The 19221-nt window shown below is 62.7% G+C and overlaps 2 protein-coding genes across 14 annotated transcripts in view; one reads left to right on the top strand and one right to left on the bottom strand.

Annotated features, from left to right (window-relative positions):
* TSC2 (TSC complex subunit 2) overlaps positions 1 to 12971 on the bottom strand; it is a 33399-nt gene extending 20428 nt beyond the window's left edge. For 6 of the 13 annotated variants that reach the window (XM_039246606.1, XM_039246604.1, XM_039246605.1 and 3 more), the window contains exons 1-16: positions 12890 to 12959; positions 12289 to 12455; positions 10971 to 11057; positions 9410 to 9520; positions 8445 to 8589; positions 7361 to 7478; positions 6859 to 6907; positions 6367 to 6492; positions 5977 to 6050; positions 4846 to 4972; positions 4006 to 4149; positions 3246 to 3383; positions 2650 to 2753; positions 1951 to 2032; positions 836 to 991; positions 515 to 631 (exon numbers count right to left, since the gene is read on the bottom strand). In XM_039246606.1, coding sequence (XP_039102537.1) covers positions 515 to 631; positions 836 to 991; positions 1951 to 2032; positions 2650 to 2753; positions 3246 to 3383; positions 4006 to 4149; positions 4846 to 4972; positions 5977 to 6050; positions 6367 to 6492; positions 6859 to 6907; positions 7361 to 7478; positions 8445 to 8589; positions 9410 to 9520; positions 10971 to 11057; positions 12289 to 12426 — 1716 coding nt within the window. In that variant the 5' untranslated portion in view covers positions 12427 to 12455; positions 12890 to 12959. Of the gene's footprint in view, positions 1 to 514; positions 632 to 835; positions 992 to 1950; positions 2033 to 2649; positions 2754 to 3245; positions 3384 to 4005; positions 4150 to 4845; positions 4973 to 5976; positions 6051 to 6366; positions 6493 to 6858; positions 6908 to 7360; positions 7479 to 8444; positions 8590 to 9409; positions 9521 to 10970; positions 11058 to 12288; positions 12456 to 12889 lie in introns of all 13 variants that reach the window. The other 7 variants (XM_039246599.1, XM_039246598.1, XM_039246596.1 and 4 more) reach the window with 3 other exon arrangements.
* Positions 12972 to 13130: 159 nt separating this feature from the next.
* NTHL1 (nth like DNA glycosylase 1) lies at positions 13131 to 18369 on the top strand. Its single transcript, XM_039246607.1, has 6 exons — positions 13131 to 13269; positions 14204 to 14442; positions 15141 to 15311; positions 16145 to 16304; positions 17967 to 18072; positions 18144 to 18369. The coding sequence occupies exons 1-6, from the start codon at positions 13155 to 13157 to the stop codon at positions 18265 to 18267; spliced, it is 915 nt and encodes a 304-aa protein (XP_039102538.1). The 5' UTR covers positions 13131 to 13154; the 3' UTR covers positions 18268 to 18369.
* The last annotated feature ends 852 nt before the right edge of the window (positions 18370 to 19221 follow it).

Consider the following 19221-nt stretch of genomic DNA (forward strand, 5'->3'; position numbering starts at 1 on the left):
GACGGCAAGTGGACCAGCGGCTGCCAGGGGCCGGGGTGCTGGGAGGGGCAGGGAGGTGTGGCTAACCACGTGGAGTTCCTTCTAGGGGACGGGAATGTTCTAAAACCCCAGTGAGGCCCACACAGCTCTGAAGATACTGAAAAAGCCACCAAATCTCACACTTGAAATGGATGGATCATACGGTTTGTGACTTACATCTCAACAAAGCTGTTCAAGGAACGCCAGCACCCATGGGGCCAGCACGGATGGCAGGCCTGCACTGAGAGCTGAGGGGACGGTCCTGGCGCCGACTTGGGGGCATCTCCGCACAACTGGCTCTGGCCGACCATGCCCACCCTCTCCCTGCAGCTCTCAGGAGCCCCCCCCACCCCAGCAACTAGAGGAGTCTGGGTCGCTGCCGCTCTGCCCTCTGTGCCCCCCAGGGGGGTGCCTGGTGTCCCAGGAGACGTGTCCTGACAGCGGCAGTCCAACTGGCCGCTGGCCGCCGCGCCCTCCTGGAAGAGCAGAGGCCTACCTGCAGGATGACCAGCAGCCCCAGGACAGCAGTCTTCACGTCCTCTAAGGAGGCCGAGTACGCCGCCGCGTCCCTTTCCTCCAGCTCAGGGGGTGCGGAAAGGGAGCGGGCCATCACCTTTAGAGAGAACACGCACTCAGCTCCCAGGAGCCCCAGCTGCAGGCCCGGCCAGGTCTGGGGCGGGAACCCTGCCTGCGAGCCGCAGCCAGTCGCTCAGTGGAGAATGGGGGCAGGGGGCCCAGAGCCCAGTGCTGCCTGCAGGACTCTGCCACGGAGCGGAGTCCCTCCAGCAGCCCGGGCACTTGCCCGAGAGGCCCTCACCTTCTCCACGATGTCCAGCAGGCTGTTGAAGTGGTGGGTGTGACAGCCTTCGGCCAGGTCCACCAGCAACTGGGTGGCCAGTTTTCGGACTTGGGGGTCTCTGTCCTCTGGGATGTGGGAGAGCTGCGAGATGACCACTGAGCTAATCAGCTCCTCCTGTGGCAGCACAAGTGGGTGCATGTGAGCCACGTGGGGCAGGGGCGAGGCAGCACCTAAGGCCCAGGCCCAGGCATGATGCAGCAGCGACTGTGCTGGCTGCTCCTGACGTTCAACGTCACAGTTCAGAACATTCCTAGGTGGAGGGGCCCCTGCGTGCGCACCCCGGGGCAGAAGGACCTCGTCCCCGACATCACGGAGAGATGGCACTGCCACAAGAGCTTTCACGGACGCAGGTACAAAACACCACAGCAACAGACAGCGGGAGGAGACCAACTTTGACATGAGGGAGCAGAGAACCCAGAGGACCTTCCTGGAAGAGGCAGCACTGAACTGGGTTCCAAGGGACAGAGACGCAGACCAAGGGAAAGCTAAGAGGGTAGCAGGGGACAGACAGATGCTGGGAGCACGGGCAATGGTGGGGAGGCCGCCCTAAGGAAGCAGCTCGGAGCCGGAAGCGCATCTCCTAGAGGAAAGGGCACACAAGCATGGGCACGTGGATGTCCCTGAAAGACAGATGGACTCTGGCCGCAGACCAACCAAATGATGGGCTGAAGGGAAAACTGGCAGTGGAGAGCCAGACAAGGCCTGTAGCCACCAAGGTCAGGCTGGGATTAGGCAGGCGATTACCGAAGCAAAAAGAAAACGTCCCCAAGGAAGACTCTGTCCAGAAACTCTGCATTCTAGGGGCCACCGGCCGAGATCCCCGCTAGCGGGAGCGCAGTTGCGGCTCCTCGCAGGTCTCTAGGCCCCGCCCAGGACTGGCAGGGGTGCCGCCCCATGAAGGGATGCAGCAGTTAACGGATAAAGGAGCAAACACAGACCAAACGAAGCCTGTTAAGAAAGCCTGCTCCAGAGGGGCGCCCGTCGGACCCCAAGTCCAGGGCAGACGCGGGAGGCTCGCAGTGTCCGCACAACTCGCCGAGCCCTCCCCGCCCGCTGACCCCCAGAACTTGTACCTCATAGAACTGCCTATTGATGAGCAGCACGAAGGACAGGACGTCCAGCACCTTGATGCGCACGGCACTGCGGGACTCGTTCCTGGGGGGGCAGGACACACCTGCTAGAGCTGAGGGGTGGGGGGGCGCCGGTGCCAGCCTCCCCCTCTGCCAGGCCCAGCTCACCCGCAGCCTGAGTCTGAGGGCTTCCCCTGGGACCCAGCCCGCTGAACGACGCGCCCCTGTGGCAGGGTACACCCTGCATGGGGCCCAGCTTCACAGCATCCAGACCAAACACTGGGCAAGGGGGCAGAGACCTCAGCCCTTACTCCACAGGAAGGAGGTGAGTGCAGGGCCTCAGAGAACTCTGTCCTGCTGGGAAACGCACCTCTTCCTGCACAGGGAGACCTACTACCTTCAAGAGTGAGAGAGAAGGGCACCTGGGGGGTCCAGTCAGTTAAACGTCAGACTCTTGACTTTGGCTCAGGCCATGATCTCAGGGTTTGTGAGTCTGAGCCCCGCACCAGGCTCTGTGCCAACAGCGTGGAGCCTGCATGGGATTCTGCGTTTCTCTCTCCCTCTGTCCCCCACTCACATGTGCGCACTTGTCTCATAAACATCAAAAAGGTAATAAAAAAAAAAAAAAAAGGAAGGAAAGCCCTGAGTCCCTGTGGCCGAGACAGCCCAGAGCACAGACACAGGCCTCCGAAGGCTCCCTACCTGAAGAATCTCTCCATCAGTAACTGCAGATTGTGAATCCAGCCATCCTTCGCCGGATGAATCGACTGAGCCCTGTAGGTTATTAAGTTTAGGAGGGACGACTCCTGCCAAAATAATAAACACCTGACATTAGGCCGCTCCGCCCTCGAGGAGGGTTTCTCTCTCTCTCTCTCTCTCTCTCTCTCTCTCACACACACACACACACACACAGCCTGTGGGAGCACAACTCCTCAGTGCCGCCAGCCAGCCACTTCGAGGGCCAGATGAGGAGTCTACATGACAAAGGCTCCCAAGAGGCACCAAGCAGCAGGTGGCCCCAGAGTCAGCTGCCACCTTCCTCAGGGCGCCGGCTCCAACAGACGCACGCTCACACGGCTTGCCGATGCCCCGGCACACTTCCCTGCTGGAGCACAGACCCCCGGAAACAGAGCCTGCCGGCCCCGTCTGTATCCCAAACTCAAGGAAGAGGGTTTCAGACCTGCACGGCCACAGCCCCCAGAGTGAGGGGTCCCACGTCTCCCCCAGAAGCCTGACCTAAACCAGCCTCCTGCCCATGCACCAAAGGCCTCTCCAAGCTGAAGAAAAAGAAGTCTCACCGGCCTCTGGTCTGCACACCTCTCGACAAGCTCGAAGTATCTCTCGTGCGAGCCATGGAACTCGTTCTGATCACACAGCTCCTCCACTGTGGTCAGCAGGTCGTGGACAATGGCTCTGAGCTCCGGGCTGTCCAGGCTCTGCAACACCAAGGTGCGGTCACACAGGAGTGACCTCCGCTCCTGGGGTCCCGGCCCAGCAGCCAGGCCGTGAGGACGAGGGTCCCGTCCCTGCTGAGCTCCAGTCCTCTGCCCTGCACCTCACCCACCCCAGGCCCCCAGGAGACCCAGCCCCATCTGTCTGCAGCTCCAGGGCCGCCAGCGTTTCTCCTTGCTGCTGTGGTCAATGCTTCCTCCAAAGCCACACTGAAGTCACGGTCAGCATTCGGAATGCTTTGGGGACTGCCTTCAGGGTCCACTTACGGGCCATGAAGGGGATCTGGGGTGTTACTGTCGGTCTGGCTCAACACCAGCCCTGCCCCCTTGCTCACCTACCTGTTCCTGCTCCAGACCATGGAGCAGCTTTGGCAGCACCAACCACCCTCAGTGGCCGGCAAGACGACACCGCCGAGAGCCATCAACGTGGCCTCAGCAGGCTTGCGGGGCCGGGGGGGCGGAGGGTGCGCAGCAAAGTGCACAGGGGGCCACCCCCGGTGAGATGAGCCTGCCGCGCCCGAGGGTCCACAGCCACCTGGGAAGGCCCCTCTGCGCGGCCAGCCCGCGGTCGCGGTGCTCCCTGGCCCCGGCCGTGTCCCCACCTCACCTGGAGCTGCTGCAGCAGGCGTTCGAGGATGCGCAGCAGGATATCCCACGTGACCGCCTGGAGCTCCCTCCTGTACTTCTTGACGAGCCTGGTGATGGACAGGACGATCTCATAGGACACCACCTCGTTCGGACATGTCATGGCCTGGAACGGGAGACTCGGCAGTTGGCCGCTGCCCGCTCACGCGTGGGGAGCCCCCTGCGTGCGGCCGCTGAACCCAGCTTAAGAGGCCTTCGGGGGACCTGCTGGTCCCACTTCTCTCACGGCCACGGGAGATGGGTCTTAGGAGCCTGGAAACATTATCTACACTGGCTGGACTCAGCCAAACCATTAACTGAAAACTCTGGGCCACTGACTCGCTGGCCTAGCAGAACGTGAAAGCCACCCCGGGACAAGCAGGGTGCGGGGACCGCACCTCCCACGCCGCAGGAGGCAGAGGCACAGCAGGAAGACGGCGGCTCGGGAGACGGTGTGTAAGCGGTGAAGAGGATGGGGTCACAGCCCCAGCTCACCAGAGGCCTTGACCGCTGCGTGACGACGCGCACAGCAAGCGCTCTGAACGCTGCCAGCAGCGTGGAAACGAGCTACATCACTGGCCTCACTCTATAGTGAGAGCGAGAAGGGCACTTGAAGAGCTAAAACCACCAACTGGGGGAATCGTAAGCAGCCGTGATGCTGATTCACAGGAAACGAGAGTCTTAACACACAATGTTTGCTTGAAGAGGAAAACCTTCCAAATGCACCTCAGCCCCTGCAGCTGGACCTGCCTCGAATGGGCCTGTGCTCGGCCCGGGGCCGTGGAGTCCCCGCCCCGCCCCCTGTGCACAGAGACGGCAGTACCTCGTAAAACGACGGCAGCACGGACGTGGGAGAGTTCTTGAGCGAGTAGAGCCGGTGCGCCCCCCAGAGAGCCATGCCCACAAAGAACACGGCCCCTCTCAGCAGCGGGGCATCTTCCATGTAGGCCCTGAAAGCGTGCCCCACAGAGACCAGACGTCAGCTGTCATGGGGTATGGGCAAAGCTGGCCGAGAGGTGACGCGTGGGGACCACGGGCCGGCAGTGGTGGCCAGACTCAACGTCCTGAGAGATGAGGTCGTCCCCGGCCGTCACCGTGGCCCGCAGAGCGATGCCACACGCCAGGGCACACCGCTGCTGCCAGTGTGAGAGGCTCACGTGCGAACCACAGAACACGGAAGTAGATGCCACATTTCTACCTCAAATCACAGCTAAGAGGGAAAGCCAGGGGACAGGAGAGCGAAACCGGCTCAGGCGGTCAGGACATCAGGGACCATGCCACATCGCTGGCCAGGCTCAGGCCAGCAAGAGGAGCGGGCACATGCAGAGGCACTGAGTGGCTGGGAGAAGAGCAAGGACTGGCGAGAGGCCCACGGGCTGAAGCGGCGCTGGCCACCCAGGCCCCGCCATCAACATGGGGTTTCATTCTTATCCCCAGGCCAGCGCGAGCCATCCTGGCTCCTAGCAAACGGTGCCCCAGTCGCATCTGTGCTGGGGAAAGGGCATGGGGTCGCTGTGTGGAGGAAGGGACTCCAGGAGGTCACAGGAGGTCAGCGGGGAGAGTGGGTGGTGGAGAGGTGGAGGCCCAAGGGGTGGACAGACCTGAGCCACCTCCCAGGGGCAGAAGCAACAGTCTGGCAGTGGGAAGTGAGGGCAAGGGCCTCGTACCAGGATCGGGAGTGAGGCAGTCTCCCCGAATTGGTGGGGGCGGGGGGTGATTACAGGTTGAGTTCTGAATGCTCTGATTTTACAGCAAAACAGAGGACAGGGATCGAGCAGGGAGGCCGTAAGGTCTCACGCAGCTTCGAGAACGGGCACCACAGAGGGGCAGGGAGGCTCCCCGTGAGCTCTGCTAGGCGGGAGCCAACACAGCGAGCCTGCCCGAGAAGGCTCCGTGGCAGGGGGTCAGGCCACCTGGCCCTCACCAGTCCACCCCGGGTCTTGCCCACACTCACCTGTCCTCCATGATGCGGCACATGTTGTAGATGGCACTGTGGCCCAGGTGGGTGCCCAGGAGGTTCCTCATCAGCTGCGAAACACGACACGCCACCGTCAGAGCCTGGCAGATATGAGCCCCGGGCCCCGTGGGCCAACCTCACACGGCCACTGTTCTGAAGCCCTCCACATCTGGTCGGCTCCCCACCACCGCCTCCCAAACAGAGGCAGCGGTTTCCCAAATGTCTCCAAACCCCAGGCCTCCACTCAACCGCCTGGGAACACGCTACTGGATTCCCCTCCACAGGGCATCGCCTGGGTGCTGAGTCTCAGATGGCCATTCACTGAAGGCGAGCAGGCCCCTGTCCTGTCCATCCAGAACTGTCCAGAGCAACCGCTCAGACCCCCACCTTCCAGCAGGGCTCACAGAGCTCCTTGACGTTGACGGTACGGCAGAGGGTGACGATGAACAGGGGCAGGCTCTCGGCCGGCAGGCAGTTGTAGCAGACGACGGCGTCCAGGACCTGGAGAGACACCTGACGGGGTGCGGACGGGGGTGTGTCAGCCCTGCTCGGCCTCTCGCCTGCAGGGGGGACGCCCTCAGCCTCCTTCCCACCCTCCTCTGGTCAGTGACCATCACCCCTCCCCACTGCCAAAGCGGCTTTCTTAGAACAAGAGTGATGAACATCACTTGTCACTGCGGGTCACCCCACCCTCAACTGTGACCCTGCGGTGGAGACCATCCCATCAACCAGGCCTCCTACTGCAAGCCGGCCCGGGGCCACGCGACAGCGAGGGGCAGTGCAGGGCCGGACCCCAGGGCTGTGGTGTCGAGTGCTATGCCACCCGGGCTGCCCGGAAGGAGGCTGAAAGGAGCCGTCCCTGGAGGACCAGCCACTGACCTCTATGTCCACAGAGGACACAGTCTGGACGCACAGCAGGCAGATCATGCTGTTGGAGGAAGTGCAGAGTCAGTGGAGGGAGCTTTCCCAGAGGCTCCGTGCCTCTGTTTCACTTTCTGGGGACTCTACAAGTCAGTTAAATGAAGGACTCATCCCCCTTAGGGCTCCGCTCACCCACAGACGGGCAGGTGCCTGCTCTGTGCCAACCACTGCCCGGTGCTGGGCGCAGACACCAAAAAGACCCCGGCCCTGCCCTCACAGATTCCCAGTGTTTCGGAAGAAATAACGCCAAAATTTATAGTAAAGTAACCCCGGGCAACATTACTCGTCTGTTAGAAAAAATGCTATCGCTTCATCAACTTAAGCAGCAGGTGGCTGTAGCCGCCCCAGACTCCTCCACTCATTTGCTGACTTCAGCAGCGCCACTCCCACCGTGGAGCCAAACGGAAAGCCCGAGGCAGCAGGACGACGGTCAGAGGAACGTCATCGGAACTGTTCTTACTGGACCATTGACGCAATGTATTCATCCAGGTAACAGCTGTTGAATTTGACCAAGTTCACAAGCACCAGAAGGAACTCTGAGGACAGGCCGATGTCCATCCACTGCAGCACAAACCCAGCTGGGGAGAAGGAGGAGGGCAATGTGCTGCCTGCTCCCCCCCCCAGGGAAGACAGCTCAGTCCCCCTCGCCACAGCCCCGCCCCCATGCGACAACAGGCCACGCGTGGGGCTGGCGGAGGCTCAGCTGGCCTCGGGAATTTACCAGCCCCCGGGGTGCACTGAGGGCATCTAGGCTGAGAGGCAGCAGCAGAGTTTGTGCATTTTACGCTCGGAGCCTGGGCCCCCAATGCTGGGCTGTGTGAGCATCACCGACTGCGCGTTCAGAAGGCCGATCCCTGTCCCCCTACCCCTCCCTGAGAGCCTCTCAACAGAAACAAAAGCCAGCCAAGACTACCGGTCAAATAACCTTAGAAAACCTGAGCGTAGGCTTCCGGTCACTACCTGTCCCGAAGACCAACTTGACAGCCGAGGCCCATCTCCGGCCCCGAGTCAGACTGACTACTCTTCCTCTTCCCCCCACAGCAGTGATAGGAAATCTCAAGTCTCAGAGAAACGAACATCACCCCATCAGGACAAGAGAGGTGGACCAGCCAAGGAGAGGGCTAGTAAGTCAGGCCCAGAGCAGAGGACCAGGAAGAAGACACGGTGAGGCGGCCCCAGCGCCCCAGAAACCCCAGGGTTCTTTAATGAAACACAGGCTGATGCTGGGCCAGCAGCACACACTCTTTACAAAAAAGTCGGGCTACCTTCTCCCCACTGAAAGCCCTCACTCCCCAGGGATTCTGAGCCAGCAGGTCTGGAGTGAAGGCCAGGTCTGTGCATTTCTAACAGGCTCCCCCCTCCCCAGGAGATGGGGTGGCTGATCTGGGTTGCACACAGGTAAGCGGAACCTTGCGGGACCGCGCCCTCTGCAGGCCGTCCCCATAAACTGCAGCACTTGCTCTGGGCCGCAGCAGCCTTCAGGCATCCCAGATCAAATTTGATCCCCAGCGCCAGAGAAACCTCACACCCAACGCGGCACCCACCCAGTTCTTCTTCCAAATACGTGATGTGTCTCCCATTGTCCGTGAGAGCCTTGAAAACTTCCAGTCTTTCGTGGAGGTCTTCGTTAGAGGGGTAATCCTTGATGACCTTAAAGAAGAGGGCCCTGAGAACGCCCAAGCGGTCCCCCTGAAGGTAAAACCACAAGGTCAGCAGTCCTGCAAGGACCCCCCGGCCAGCTGGGTTTCCAGAGCGGCTGCGGGCAGCGCGAGCAGCACAGTGGGCTCCAGGACTCCCAACCCTCGGACCCTCGCTCCTTCCCTCCGGAACTGACTGTAGCAGGGGAGCACCTCGGAGCAGCTCCAGAGAAGTGTGCGTGTAGAGCACCTCCTGTGTGCGAGCTCCAGGCACGGCGGTGGGCACGCAGGGGACAATGCAGTTCCAGCCCTCCCGGGGACCGTGGCCAGGAAGAGACGCGGGTGTGCCCCCACAATGACCAATACAGTGCAACCGCACTGGGAGGGGACAGGCCTCTGCAAGCAGCTGGGGTGTGGAGGACCGGAGAAAACAGCCGAGAGGGAAGGGTGCCTTCCAGGCGGGAGCGGGAACGGAGAGGCCGCCCGGAGAGGCCGCCTGCGGTTCTAGGAAAGGGTCACAGCAGCGTGGCCAAGGGCACAGTGAGCCAGGGGCAGAGGCCTAGGGCCGGGGGGGGGGGGGGGGGGGCAGCCAGAGCACCTAACAGCCGCTCCCTCGTGCAGGCAGGCAAGTCCCGGACAGTTTACGCGTACTGCCTCACTTACACCCCAAAACCCTCCTGAGAAGGAAGGAGCACCAAGCTCCCCCATTTCACAGGCGAGCAAGCAGGATGCGCACTCAGGCAGAGCCGCTGGGAAGCAGACCCTGTGCCCGGAGCCCCGTCCACGCACGGCAAAGAAGGGGCCGTCAGCGGGGTGCCCCGCATCACCCCCACGCCCATCCCAGCTCCGCCAGCATGCAGACCCGCCGTCACCTGCCCCTGCACGATGGCCTTCAGCAGAGCTAGCACGGCGTGCCGGGCCTCCGGTGGCCGCTCCGGCTGCAGCAGGTCCTCGACGGCCTTCCAGAGTGCCTCCACCGCGTGCTGCCGCCAGCAGAGAGGGGACAGCAGTTAGGGAATGCTGGCCCCCCACTCAACAGACAGCACCATGAGCAGAACACGGAGCACAGCGGTGCTTCGCACTTAGAACTCGCTCCTCTCAAGCCCCCACCTCGTGTACCCAGCACAGCCCACGAGACCCTGAACCCAACAGGGGTGCAGCTCCAAGCTATTTAAACCCGCACGTTCAGGCCACAGCCTGGGGGGATGGAGGCGAGCAGCAGGCCAGGAGAATCATCCCGGTTGCCCCAGATGTCAGGCAGGAGCCCCCCGTAGAGCTTGCTGAAGGAGTCTCAGAGCTAGGCGGTCCCGGGTCTGCAGCCTGACCCAGAAACCCCACTTTCCTGGCCACCCTCTGTGTACACACGGCAGCCAAGGGCCGCTCCGAACCACACTCCTGCCCCGACTCTGCTGCCAAGGTCTCCCTGTGGGCTTCTGGAATCTGCCTCGTCTCACTAAGCCCCACCCAGCCCATGGAGTCAGTCTCTCACACGTCACCATCTCTTCTCCACATTAACCCTTCAACCAGGGTGTTCGGACGACTCACCCCTTCCTGGGTTCACTGCTCTCAGGAGGGGGCTAAAACGTCTCTTAGATGTTGTCTGATCAACATCCTGACCGCTTCAACATACTCTGGAACTGTCACCTCCTTTATCCCATGCACAACACTCCTACTGACGCAACCTAAGCCACAGCAACATGCAGACACCGAGCCTGTGGACTCCGCCAGCCTTTCGGGCTTATCTGTCCACGCACTCAGGCGACGGCAGCCGGGCCACCGGTCCCCCTCTCACACCCACACTTTCCCAACGCAGAGGCCTACTGTCACGTTTATTCTTGCTAATGTGTAGCCTGCAAATTTCAGATAGCCAGCTGTGGATGTCACGGTTGCTCTCCCCTCCCCCTTAGCAAATCCCAAGCTGCTACCTCCACGTCTCGCCCCAAGTCGCTCAGGCAAGAGGAGAGGGCCAAGGCAGAGCCGCTGAGGTGCTCTCACGACAGCGTGCCACTTGTCCTCAGGGGTGCCCCGAGAGAGCCCGCAAACATCACCCGAAACACGCAGACACCTCTCCCCAGGACACGCGGGCGCTGCTAAGCCTCGGCTCACCCTCTCTGCTGACGTCCCTTGCCTTCCCGGCCCCCAAGTCTGAAAGGAGAGGGCAAGCAGGGATGCGTTTCAAGTCGCTTAAATTTAAGCCCTTTCTTAGAAGGGCTAGAAAAGCCTCAATCCCTCCACGTGTGACTGACCTCTAACAGCTGTGCTCAGCGCATTTCCAGAAGCAGCCCCTTCACTAAGACGCAGGTTAAGCGTCCCTAAAACGCGGTGAACGGTAGCCTCAGCAGTTAGTGGTCAACCCCCGCTCCAAACAGAGCGGCGCCGGACCTCCCGGCCGCTCACCCGCCTCTGTCCCGCAGCCAGCGGATACACACCTACCTCTTCAAACTTCTTCGTTTTTGCAACTTCGCAGATCTGCCCGATCACCCGGATGCGATTGTTGAGGCCACATTCGACACTCAGCTCCTGGAGAGACACGAAGGAAGGAAAAGGGGCGAGCGCTCAGGCAACAGGTCTGCCAAACAGCCAGCCGCAGGCCACACCGAGAACGGTGTCGCGTCCCCCGCGACGGAGACCTGCTGCGGGTCCTTCCGAAATCAGGAACCGCCAGAGCTTACGGCTGTGTTCCAGTGGGGCGACAATGACTTGTCATTAAGGCTGTGCTTCTCTGTGTTGTGATGAAATTGATGGAAAAAACTCAGCTGTCTGAGGGGTTACCTGGGTGGCTCAGTCGGTTAAGCGTCTGACTTCAGCTCAGGTCATGATCTCACGGTTTGTGGGTTCGAGCCCTGCGTCGGGCTCTGTGCTGAGAGCTCAGAGCCTGGAGCTGCTTCAGATTCTGTGTCTCCCTCTCTCTCTGACCCTCCCCTACTCATGCTGTCTCTCTCTCAGAAACAAAAAACATTAAAAAAAAAAAATCAGCTGTCTGAGGAATTTAAAACTGCCCTGTTCGGTCTTTAGTACATTCGCGATGCCCGCAACCACCTCAGCTAATTCCAGAACGCTTTCATCACTGCACACCTGCGAGCAGTCCCTGCGCATCCCCTCAGGCCCCAACCAACTTCCTGGCTCCACGGGTTCACCTGCTCTGCACATTTCAGAGAGCCGGAAGCACAACTGTGTGGCTGGCTTCTTTCGCTCATGTGTGTTCAATGTTCGCCCGCATTAGGAAGGGGTCAATGCCTCATTCCTCGTTTACATTTTGTTCACACATTCACCAGCCGATGAACGTTTTGGCTGTTTCTCAAGAGGAACCTTCACAAGGGCAAGAATCTGGCATATACAAAACACGGTGCCAGGCGTGCCGTAGAGGGACTCCCACCACACACACACGGACCTGGGAAAATAAAGACCGCTCCTCCCAGAAACTCACAAATTACCAGTTAACACCCGCTATCGCCCTGATCACAAGTGGACGCCAACCGCGGCGTTTGGGCCATGTCCCGTACGATAGGTTTTGCTGCACCGACATCTCAATACTACCTCAAGGGTGCTGGGCCAAGTCCCTGGGGCCCTGACTCCCTGAATCTCCGAAGAAAAGACAGACACGCTTCGGCAGTACTGGGGACAGCGGCCTGCGCAGCCGGTGGCCAGGTGGCCAGCAGCCCATCTCCCTCAGAAGCTGCCGACACACCAAACCCAGCCTTCCTCCCATCTCCCGATAGGCTGGCAGGCCAGACGCAAGCAGCGCACTCACTCTCAGGATTTCCGCCGTGATGATAAACTCCGTCTGCTTGCCCTCTGCAGACCTGGGATTTGGCCGCGGGGTTCCCAGTCCAAACAGAATCCTGAACTTCTCCTTCAAGCCTGAATCTTTGCTCGTCGGCTTGGCCATGGTGGGCAGGGACGCGCCAGAGGCCGCCTCTGCGCCGAAGGAACGAGCAGATATCTCAGGAGTGGCCCCCCCCGGACCTGCCCCGCTGCGGGCCTCCGGGCTCCCAGACCCCACAGGCCCGGCCAGCAGCAGGCTGCTGCCCCGCCGCCCGACGGGGTGTACAGGGTGGAGTCCCCGACGTTCGCCCCCTCTCCTCCCCACGTGGGGGCGGCCTGTCGGGAGAGGGGGTGCCGGAGGCAGGGGGCCGCTCGCACCCGCACTGTCTTAACACCGAGGAGCCCTCCTGGCTCCGGCTGCGGTGGGCTCTGCCGAAGCCCGGGACCCGGGACCCCGCGGAGGCCCGCCCCCGCCGCCTCGGCGTCCCGCAGGGCCCCCGGCGCGGCCGCCTCCCCCTGCCCCATCGGGATCGGGCCACAGGCAGGCCGGGACGGCGCTAGCGGTCGGGACACCGCGAGCCACTCACCCTGCGCAGCGCCCGCAGGGCGCCAGGCGGTCCCCGCGCGGAGAAGGGAGGGCACCCCACGGCAACCGCCCCCCCCAAAAAAAACGGGCCGCCGCCGGAAACTCGCCCCGCACTTCCGGCAGCGGGCCGGGGCCGAGGGCAGCCGCCGAGCTTGCTGGGAGTCGTAGTTCCCGGGCCGCTCTCTGGCGGAAATGAAGGGCCGAACGTTGCGTCACGTAGCGTGACCGCGGGGACCGCCGGGTAGTGTAGTCCGCCGGACTCCAGCATGAGCGCGACGGGAGTGAGGATGGTGACCAGGAGCCGCAGCCGGGGCCCGGGGGCCGGGCCCCTGGGGGGCGGGGCGAAGGCCGCGCCGCTCCGGAGGGGAGAGGCGGCTGCAGGTAGTGCCGCGCCTGGGTCGGAGCCTGGGGAGAGAGGCGGGGGAAGGGGCCTGCAAGGCGCTGGGGTTCAGGGTCGCCCCCACGTGAGGGCCTGGCTCCCACCCTGCGCTCTGTTCCTGGGACGCAGGGGCCGCCCCAGGGACCGGGACCAGGTGCTCCCATTTCCGCCACCGTCGTACCGAACTGGAAGCCTGCCACGGGATACTCCACTTGTGCCAGGCTCCCTGTGGGCAGACCAGACTTGTCCCCGTAGCCGCTTCCCTCTTAGAGAGACCCGGTGCCGCCGGAAGTCCTCTCCGCCTGCTAGCGGGTCCCTCCCGGAGGGCGTGGTCTTCGTTGCGTTCATCCTCCTAGGCGATAAGGATCTAGGGACTGGGGGGCGGGGGGGAGCAAGACCCACAGGCCCCTGCGACGTGCCCTGCAGGGCGGCCGGCGGGGGTTCTCAGGCACCCCGTGAACTCCAGAGTAGTCCAGACAGGGAGACCCACAGTGACACAAGCACTGTGGAGGCACTGGGGCGAGGAGAAGGGGGTGACAGTGCCAGCTGGGCAGGCAGGTACTGTGATGCTGCGGTAGAGTTTGGAGTTCGCCTCCAGTAACAAGAAAAAATCAATGAGGAGGTGTAAACGGAAGTGATGCAATCTCTTTTGGGTCGGAAATTTCTTTCTGGCACAGTGTGGAGACTAGATTGGGGGAGTGGGGGGCACCATGGTGGAGGGTTCAGGCCTCCTGTGCTAACGCAGACTTGGTCAGGAAGGCAGTGGCGTAAGGAGGGCAGAGCCGTCACAAGTGCGGGTTGCAGAGGCCAGAGCACCCCCACTGTGGTAGGTGGTTGTTGAATGAATGATGCTGGGTGAGTAGCAGGTAGGGCGCCGCCCGCACCCCACCCTCACCTGTGGCCCCTGCTGAACGCACGGAATGGCACTGTTTGCAGAAGGAAGGAAGAGCCACAGCCCTGCAAGGCATCAGCGGAAGACGCAAAAACTGAATGTGGCCTACGAGGCCTCAGATCACCAGGAAGGAGAAGACACCAGACCCCTCAGGGCACCAAGCTGGGAGCCCCAGGACTGGCGGCAGCAGCTGCTCAACATCCGCACCATGAGGAGCGGGAAGGACGCACCCGTGGACTGGCTGGGGGCTGAGCACTGCTATGACTCCAGCGCACCCCCGAAGGTAGGCCGGGGCCCCCGCTGCCTGGTGACGCCCTTTGGACAAGGCACTTGCTTCCTCTCAGGCCTCTGGTGGGGCACAGCCTGACACGTGGCAGCTCGTGGCTGGCACCGCCACCTTCAGGACCCGGAGCGCCGGCCGGCGTCACTGTTTCATCGCGGCCACTCAGCAGCTCAGGACTGCCTGTACCCGGGGCTCCCCGCTCTGTTTCCTATCGGCAGAGCCCAGGCCCCGCAGGGGAGCTCGGTAGTGTTTGCTGAGAGTTCCTCCCACTTCATGGCCTGGAGCCTGATCCTTAGACCGACTCGAGTCCAGTCCCAACCCTGCTGCCAGGGACCCGGGTGCACGTACTTCTTTGGGCTTCATCTGCTAGTGGTGTTAGTAGTCACAGAGCAGGGACAGGCACGGTAGCAGCCGCTGGGTGGTGAGCGCCCACTGCCGGGCAGGATTCTAAGTGTTGTGATCACTCACGTTACCTTCTGGTGATCCCGTGAGGCAGGTACTGTTGTCCCCGCGTCACATGTGAAGAAACAGAACGAGCCCCTGCCAGACCCCGCGTGCGCTCTGCTGGCCAGGGCAGTGCAAGGCCGAGGCCCCACCCAGGGTAACAGGTGGAGGTGATAAAGGGCTTGGCTGGGGCCCAGCCCACGAGGAGCACCCAGGCCCGGCCACTACCCTGGTCCCTGGCACTGTGCCGGCAGGTGCGGAGGTACCAGGTGCTGCTGTCCCTGATGCTCTCCAGCCAGACCAAGGACCAGGTGACAGCAGGTGCCATGCAGCGACTGCGGGCTCGGGGCCTGACAGTGGACAGCGTCCTGCAGATGGATGACAACACGCTGGGCACGCTCATCTACCCTGTCGGCTTCTGGAGGGTGAGCCCACTGGCCTGGAGACTGGGCGGTGCCACTGGTCCAGGGAAGACATCAGGAGGCGGGGGGGGGGGGGGGCACCTCAGGGACCTGGATGTGAGTTCCTGCTGGAGCCCCGGCCCCTCTGACCCGCAGATGGACCTGGGGCTGTAGGGCCTCCCTCCTTGGTCTTTCCTGTTTGCGCCCACCCCTTCCTTCCTCCACCTCCCCACCCAGCTGCCTGGCGCTTCCCTTCCTCCCCAAGGCTGCCCACCAGCCTTTCCCTTTGTTTACTCCAGGCGTCCCTGGAGTGCGTCACCCTCTTCTGCCGGAGCCCCAGCAGGCCCCGGAGCCCTGGGTGGCAAGTGGGCGGACCTGTTGAAGGCAGCCAGGCGGGTGGAGCCGCTTCCCCTTGGCACTGGCGTGGGCCGCAGTTCTGTCAGATGGGTTTTAAATAGCCCTCTGCACTCAGGCACAGAATGGGAACCACCCAGCTGGCCTGGCGGCTGGAGGGGGAGCCCCAGGCTCCAGCCTTCCTTCCTGAAGGCGCAGGTGCTGAGCCATGGCTGGCCCTGCCTAGCCTACCTGGCCTCTGAGGGAATGACAGGGCAGGGGACCTGAGCTAGACCCCACCCACGTCATGGGTCCAGGCACGTGGGAAGCGGGCCGGGGCCTGTACCGGGCTGCCCTCGGCTCATTCCCACCTCCTGGCGGGACAGCACAGACAGGAGCCTGTGAGTGTGTCTTGGGCGGGTGACGGGCAGCTCCGGGCGCCTATGGCTCTGCCTCGGGACTCATCCTCCCCAGTCAGACTCCGCTGTCCACCTCCAGGGCTGACCGCCCCTTCCACCTTTCAGAACAAGGTGAAGTACATCAAACAGACCAGTGCCATCCTGCAGCAGCGCTATGGAGGAGACATCCCGGCTTCTGTGCCCGAGCTGGTGGCACTGCCAGGCGTTGGACCCAAGATGGCACACTTGGCCATGGCCGTGGCCTGGGGTACCGTGTCAGGCATTGGTGAGTGCCATACACCCACAGGGAGGACAGGGCAGGGCTGGCCGCCATCAGGGCTCCCCATGTCCTGTGATCTGCGACCCCAGCTTGTGTCTCCTCACCCCTAGCTTAGCCCAAAGGGTCAGAAAGATGTTTCTAGCAGTGAGCTAGGCCTGCCTCACCTGCAGATCGGTACTCGTGGGAGAAGATCCTATGGGCCGAGCACCTACTGCGCGCGGGGCTCTGAGAGGCCTTGGGGACGGACCCAAGGTCTATGTGTGGCACTGTCGGAGCTGGCCCAGTCCGGGGCAACAGGGCAGACCTCCTGAGGGGGTGATAACTGAGCCAAGAACCGGAGAGTGAGGCGGGGCTGGCCAGGCAGAAGGAACAGCATCCGCAAAGCCGTCCGGTGAGAGAAAGGCTGGCAGGAGGCTCAAAACTGAGCACAGGCAGACTGGGGGGCGCAGTAAGGGCAGGGGGGTGCCTGGGGAAGGAGGATGGGCTGGGGATGCAGGGATGAGGAGCTCGGGAGAGCCTCTCCTGGAATCCGTTTCCTGACAGCGGTGGATCTCCAAGTGAAGACAGACCCCGGTCAGGGCGTGACTGCTGCTTCAGACCTTTGCCCAGAGAGTTGGGGTTCCTGAGGCCAGGCAACAGCGGCCTGACCTTACCTTGACCTCTCTCTGTGTGCCCCCACCCTGGGCTCCTCTGGAGCTTCTGCAGGGGCTGGGGAGGAGGTGGGAACTTCCCCAGTGCTTCCTCAGCTTCTAGAGCCTGCTACCTGGGGTGGGGACCCTTCTGAGCCGTGTGCCCAGGTCGGAGGGCAGCACAGGGCCGAGGGCCCTGACTGTGAAGCTAAGGCTGCAGCCCAGCAGCCCCAGAGGCTGGCACCGGACCAGGCGGGGGCTAGGGCGGAGCATCCCCCCCCCCCCCCGCCAGGCTTCTACAGCCGCCAGCCTCCCAGCAGATACTTGAGCTTATCTGGGCAGCTGTCCTCGGCTGCCCAGTCCCAGGAGGGGTCCCGCAAGTCTGTGGGGGAAGGGCTCACAGCCCAGGCGACTGGACTTTGGGAGCAGCAGACGCATCGGGAAGAAGGGTCAGAGTCTCCGCCTTTCTGGTTGTCTGTGGGCACGGCCCCCTGTAAGGAGATCCTGGGAAGGGTGGGCCTCCGGGTGACAGGGAACATGGTCACCTCTGTGGTACAGAGATGGAAACTGGGGCTTGGCAGCCCACTACTGTGACCCCTGCATGCTGTGTTCCCAGGGTGCGCCCCCGTCAGAGCCTTTTTCCAGACTGTCGGTAGCAGGGGAAGGGAGCCGATGTGGGACTCACTTTCTCTGTTGCAAAGTGCGGAGAAGGCAGGGACTGCCACAGGCAGGGAGGAAGAGCCCCCCGTGAGCAGGTGCCCAGGCCAGGCCCTGGGGTGGCCGGCGAAGGGGGGTAGGGACTGTGGTGCAAGCAGATGACAGCTGCAGCTGGCCTGGCCACACCCCCTGTGTCCCTGACCGTGCAGTGGCAGGTGCAGGCTCTGTGGGTCGGGACCTCGAGCCAACCCCCCGGCCTGGCGCCCACAGCTGGCACCTGGACCAGGAGGCGCTGCGGCACCCCGCGTGGAGGGCCCGCCCTCTGTGCAGTTGTGGGCCCTCCACGGAAGCCCGGGGCTGACCTGGTCCTGTCTCCCAGCAGCGGTGGACACGCACGTGCACAGAATTGCCAACAGGCTCGGGTGGACCAGGACGGCGACCAAGGCCCCGGAGAAGACCCGCGCTGCCCTGGAGGAGTGGCTGCCCCGGTGCGGCAGGGTGGGCGCGGGCAGGGCTCCCCGGGCGCTGCCGCCCTCTCTGACGCCCTCTACCTTCACAGGGAGCTGTGGAGTGAGATCAACGGACTGTTGGTGGGCTTCGGCCAGCAGACTTGTCTGCCCGTCCACCCACGCTGCCAGGGCTGCCTCAACCGGACGCTGTGCCCGGCCGCACAGGGCCTCTGAGGACCACAAAGCCGTGGCCCCGTACGCTGTTCTGGGTAGGCACTGTGTGCTTTTGCTGGGGAGCCCCATCCTGTTTATAATAAAGCTTGGGAGTTGTTTGCAGTTGGGGTCTGGCTGAGTCTTTTTTTTTTTTAAGTTTATTTATTTTGAGAGAGAGCACCAGCGGAGGAGGCAGAGAGAGGGAGAGACAGAATCCTAAGCAGTCTCTGTGCTGGCACAGAGCCTGATGCAGGGATCAAACTCACAAATGGTGAGATCTTGACCTGAGCCGAGATCAAGAGTCTGACGATTAACCAGCTGTGCCCCCCAAGCGCCCCCGGGGTCTGGCTGAGTCTTACCCCAGGGGGTTAGGCACAGGCTGGGAAGCGCGGGCAGGAGCTGTGTGTTGCCCCTGTTCTGGTGTCTGAACCGGGCTGCCTGGGAGGCTGGGGTGGGGACGCGACAATCTGGGCTCTGTGCTGGGTGGGGGTGGGGGTGATGGATGTGCAGGAGTCGGACGGAGGAGATGGGTCGTGGGAGCCAGCTGCGGCCAGCTGCCGAGAAGCGCGCAGGAGACCTGGGCCTCCTCCCTCCTGGGGTCCACGCCTCCCTCCTGAACTTATGCACCCTGAGAGCCCTCTGCCAGGCAGCCCTGCCCTATGTTTACAGAGCCACCCAGCCTCCAAAGTAACACCAGGGAGCCACGGGGCACAGCACCAACCTGTGGGGGTTGTGCCTGCGGGGGCAGCACAAGGGCAGAGACTAGCACGGGGGGTGTCAAGGATCTGGAAGGCATTGAGGGCAACTTCCTGGGGGAGGGCAAGGAGGAGGCCAACCTATCGAGGGCACCAGAGCGTACCAGTGAAGGAGGGAGCAGGGCTCTGCGTCACAGGGCTCCCCAGGGGCGGTGGAGCGGGAGCTGAGAGAGGTCGGGCTTGGCCACCTGGCGGATCCAGTGGAAGAGGCTTAGGAATG

This window comes from Hyaena hyaena, unplaced genomic scaffold, assembly GCF_003009895.1.
Source record: "Hyaena hyaena isolate Hyena2069 unplaced genomic scaffold, ASM300989v1 scaffold_285, whole genome shotgun sequence".
Classification (NCBI taxonomy): Eukaryota; Metazoa; Chordata; class Mammalia; order Carnivora; family Hyaenidae; genus Hyaena; species Hyaena hyaena.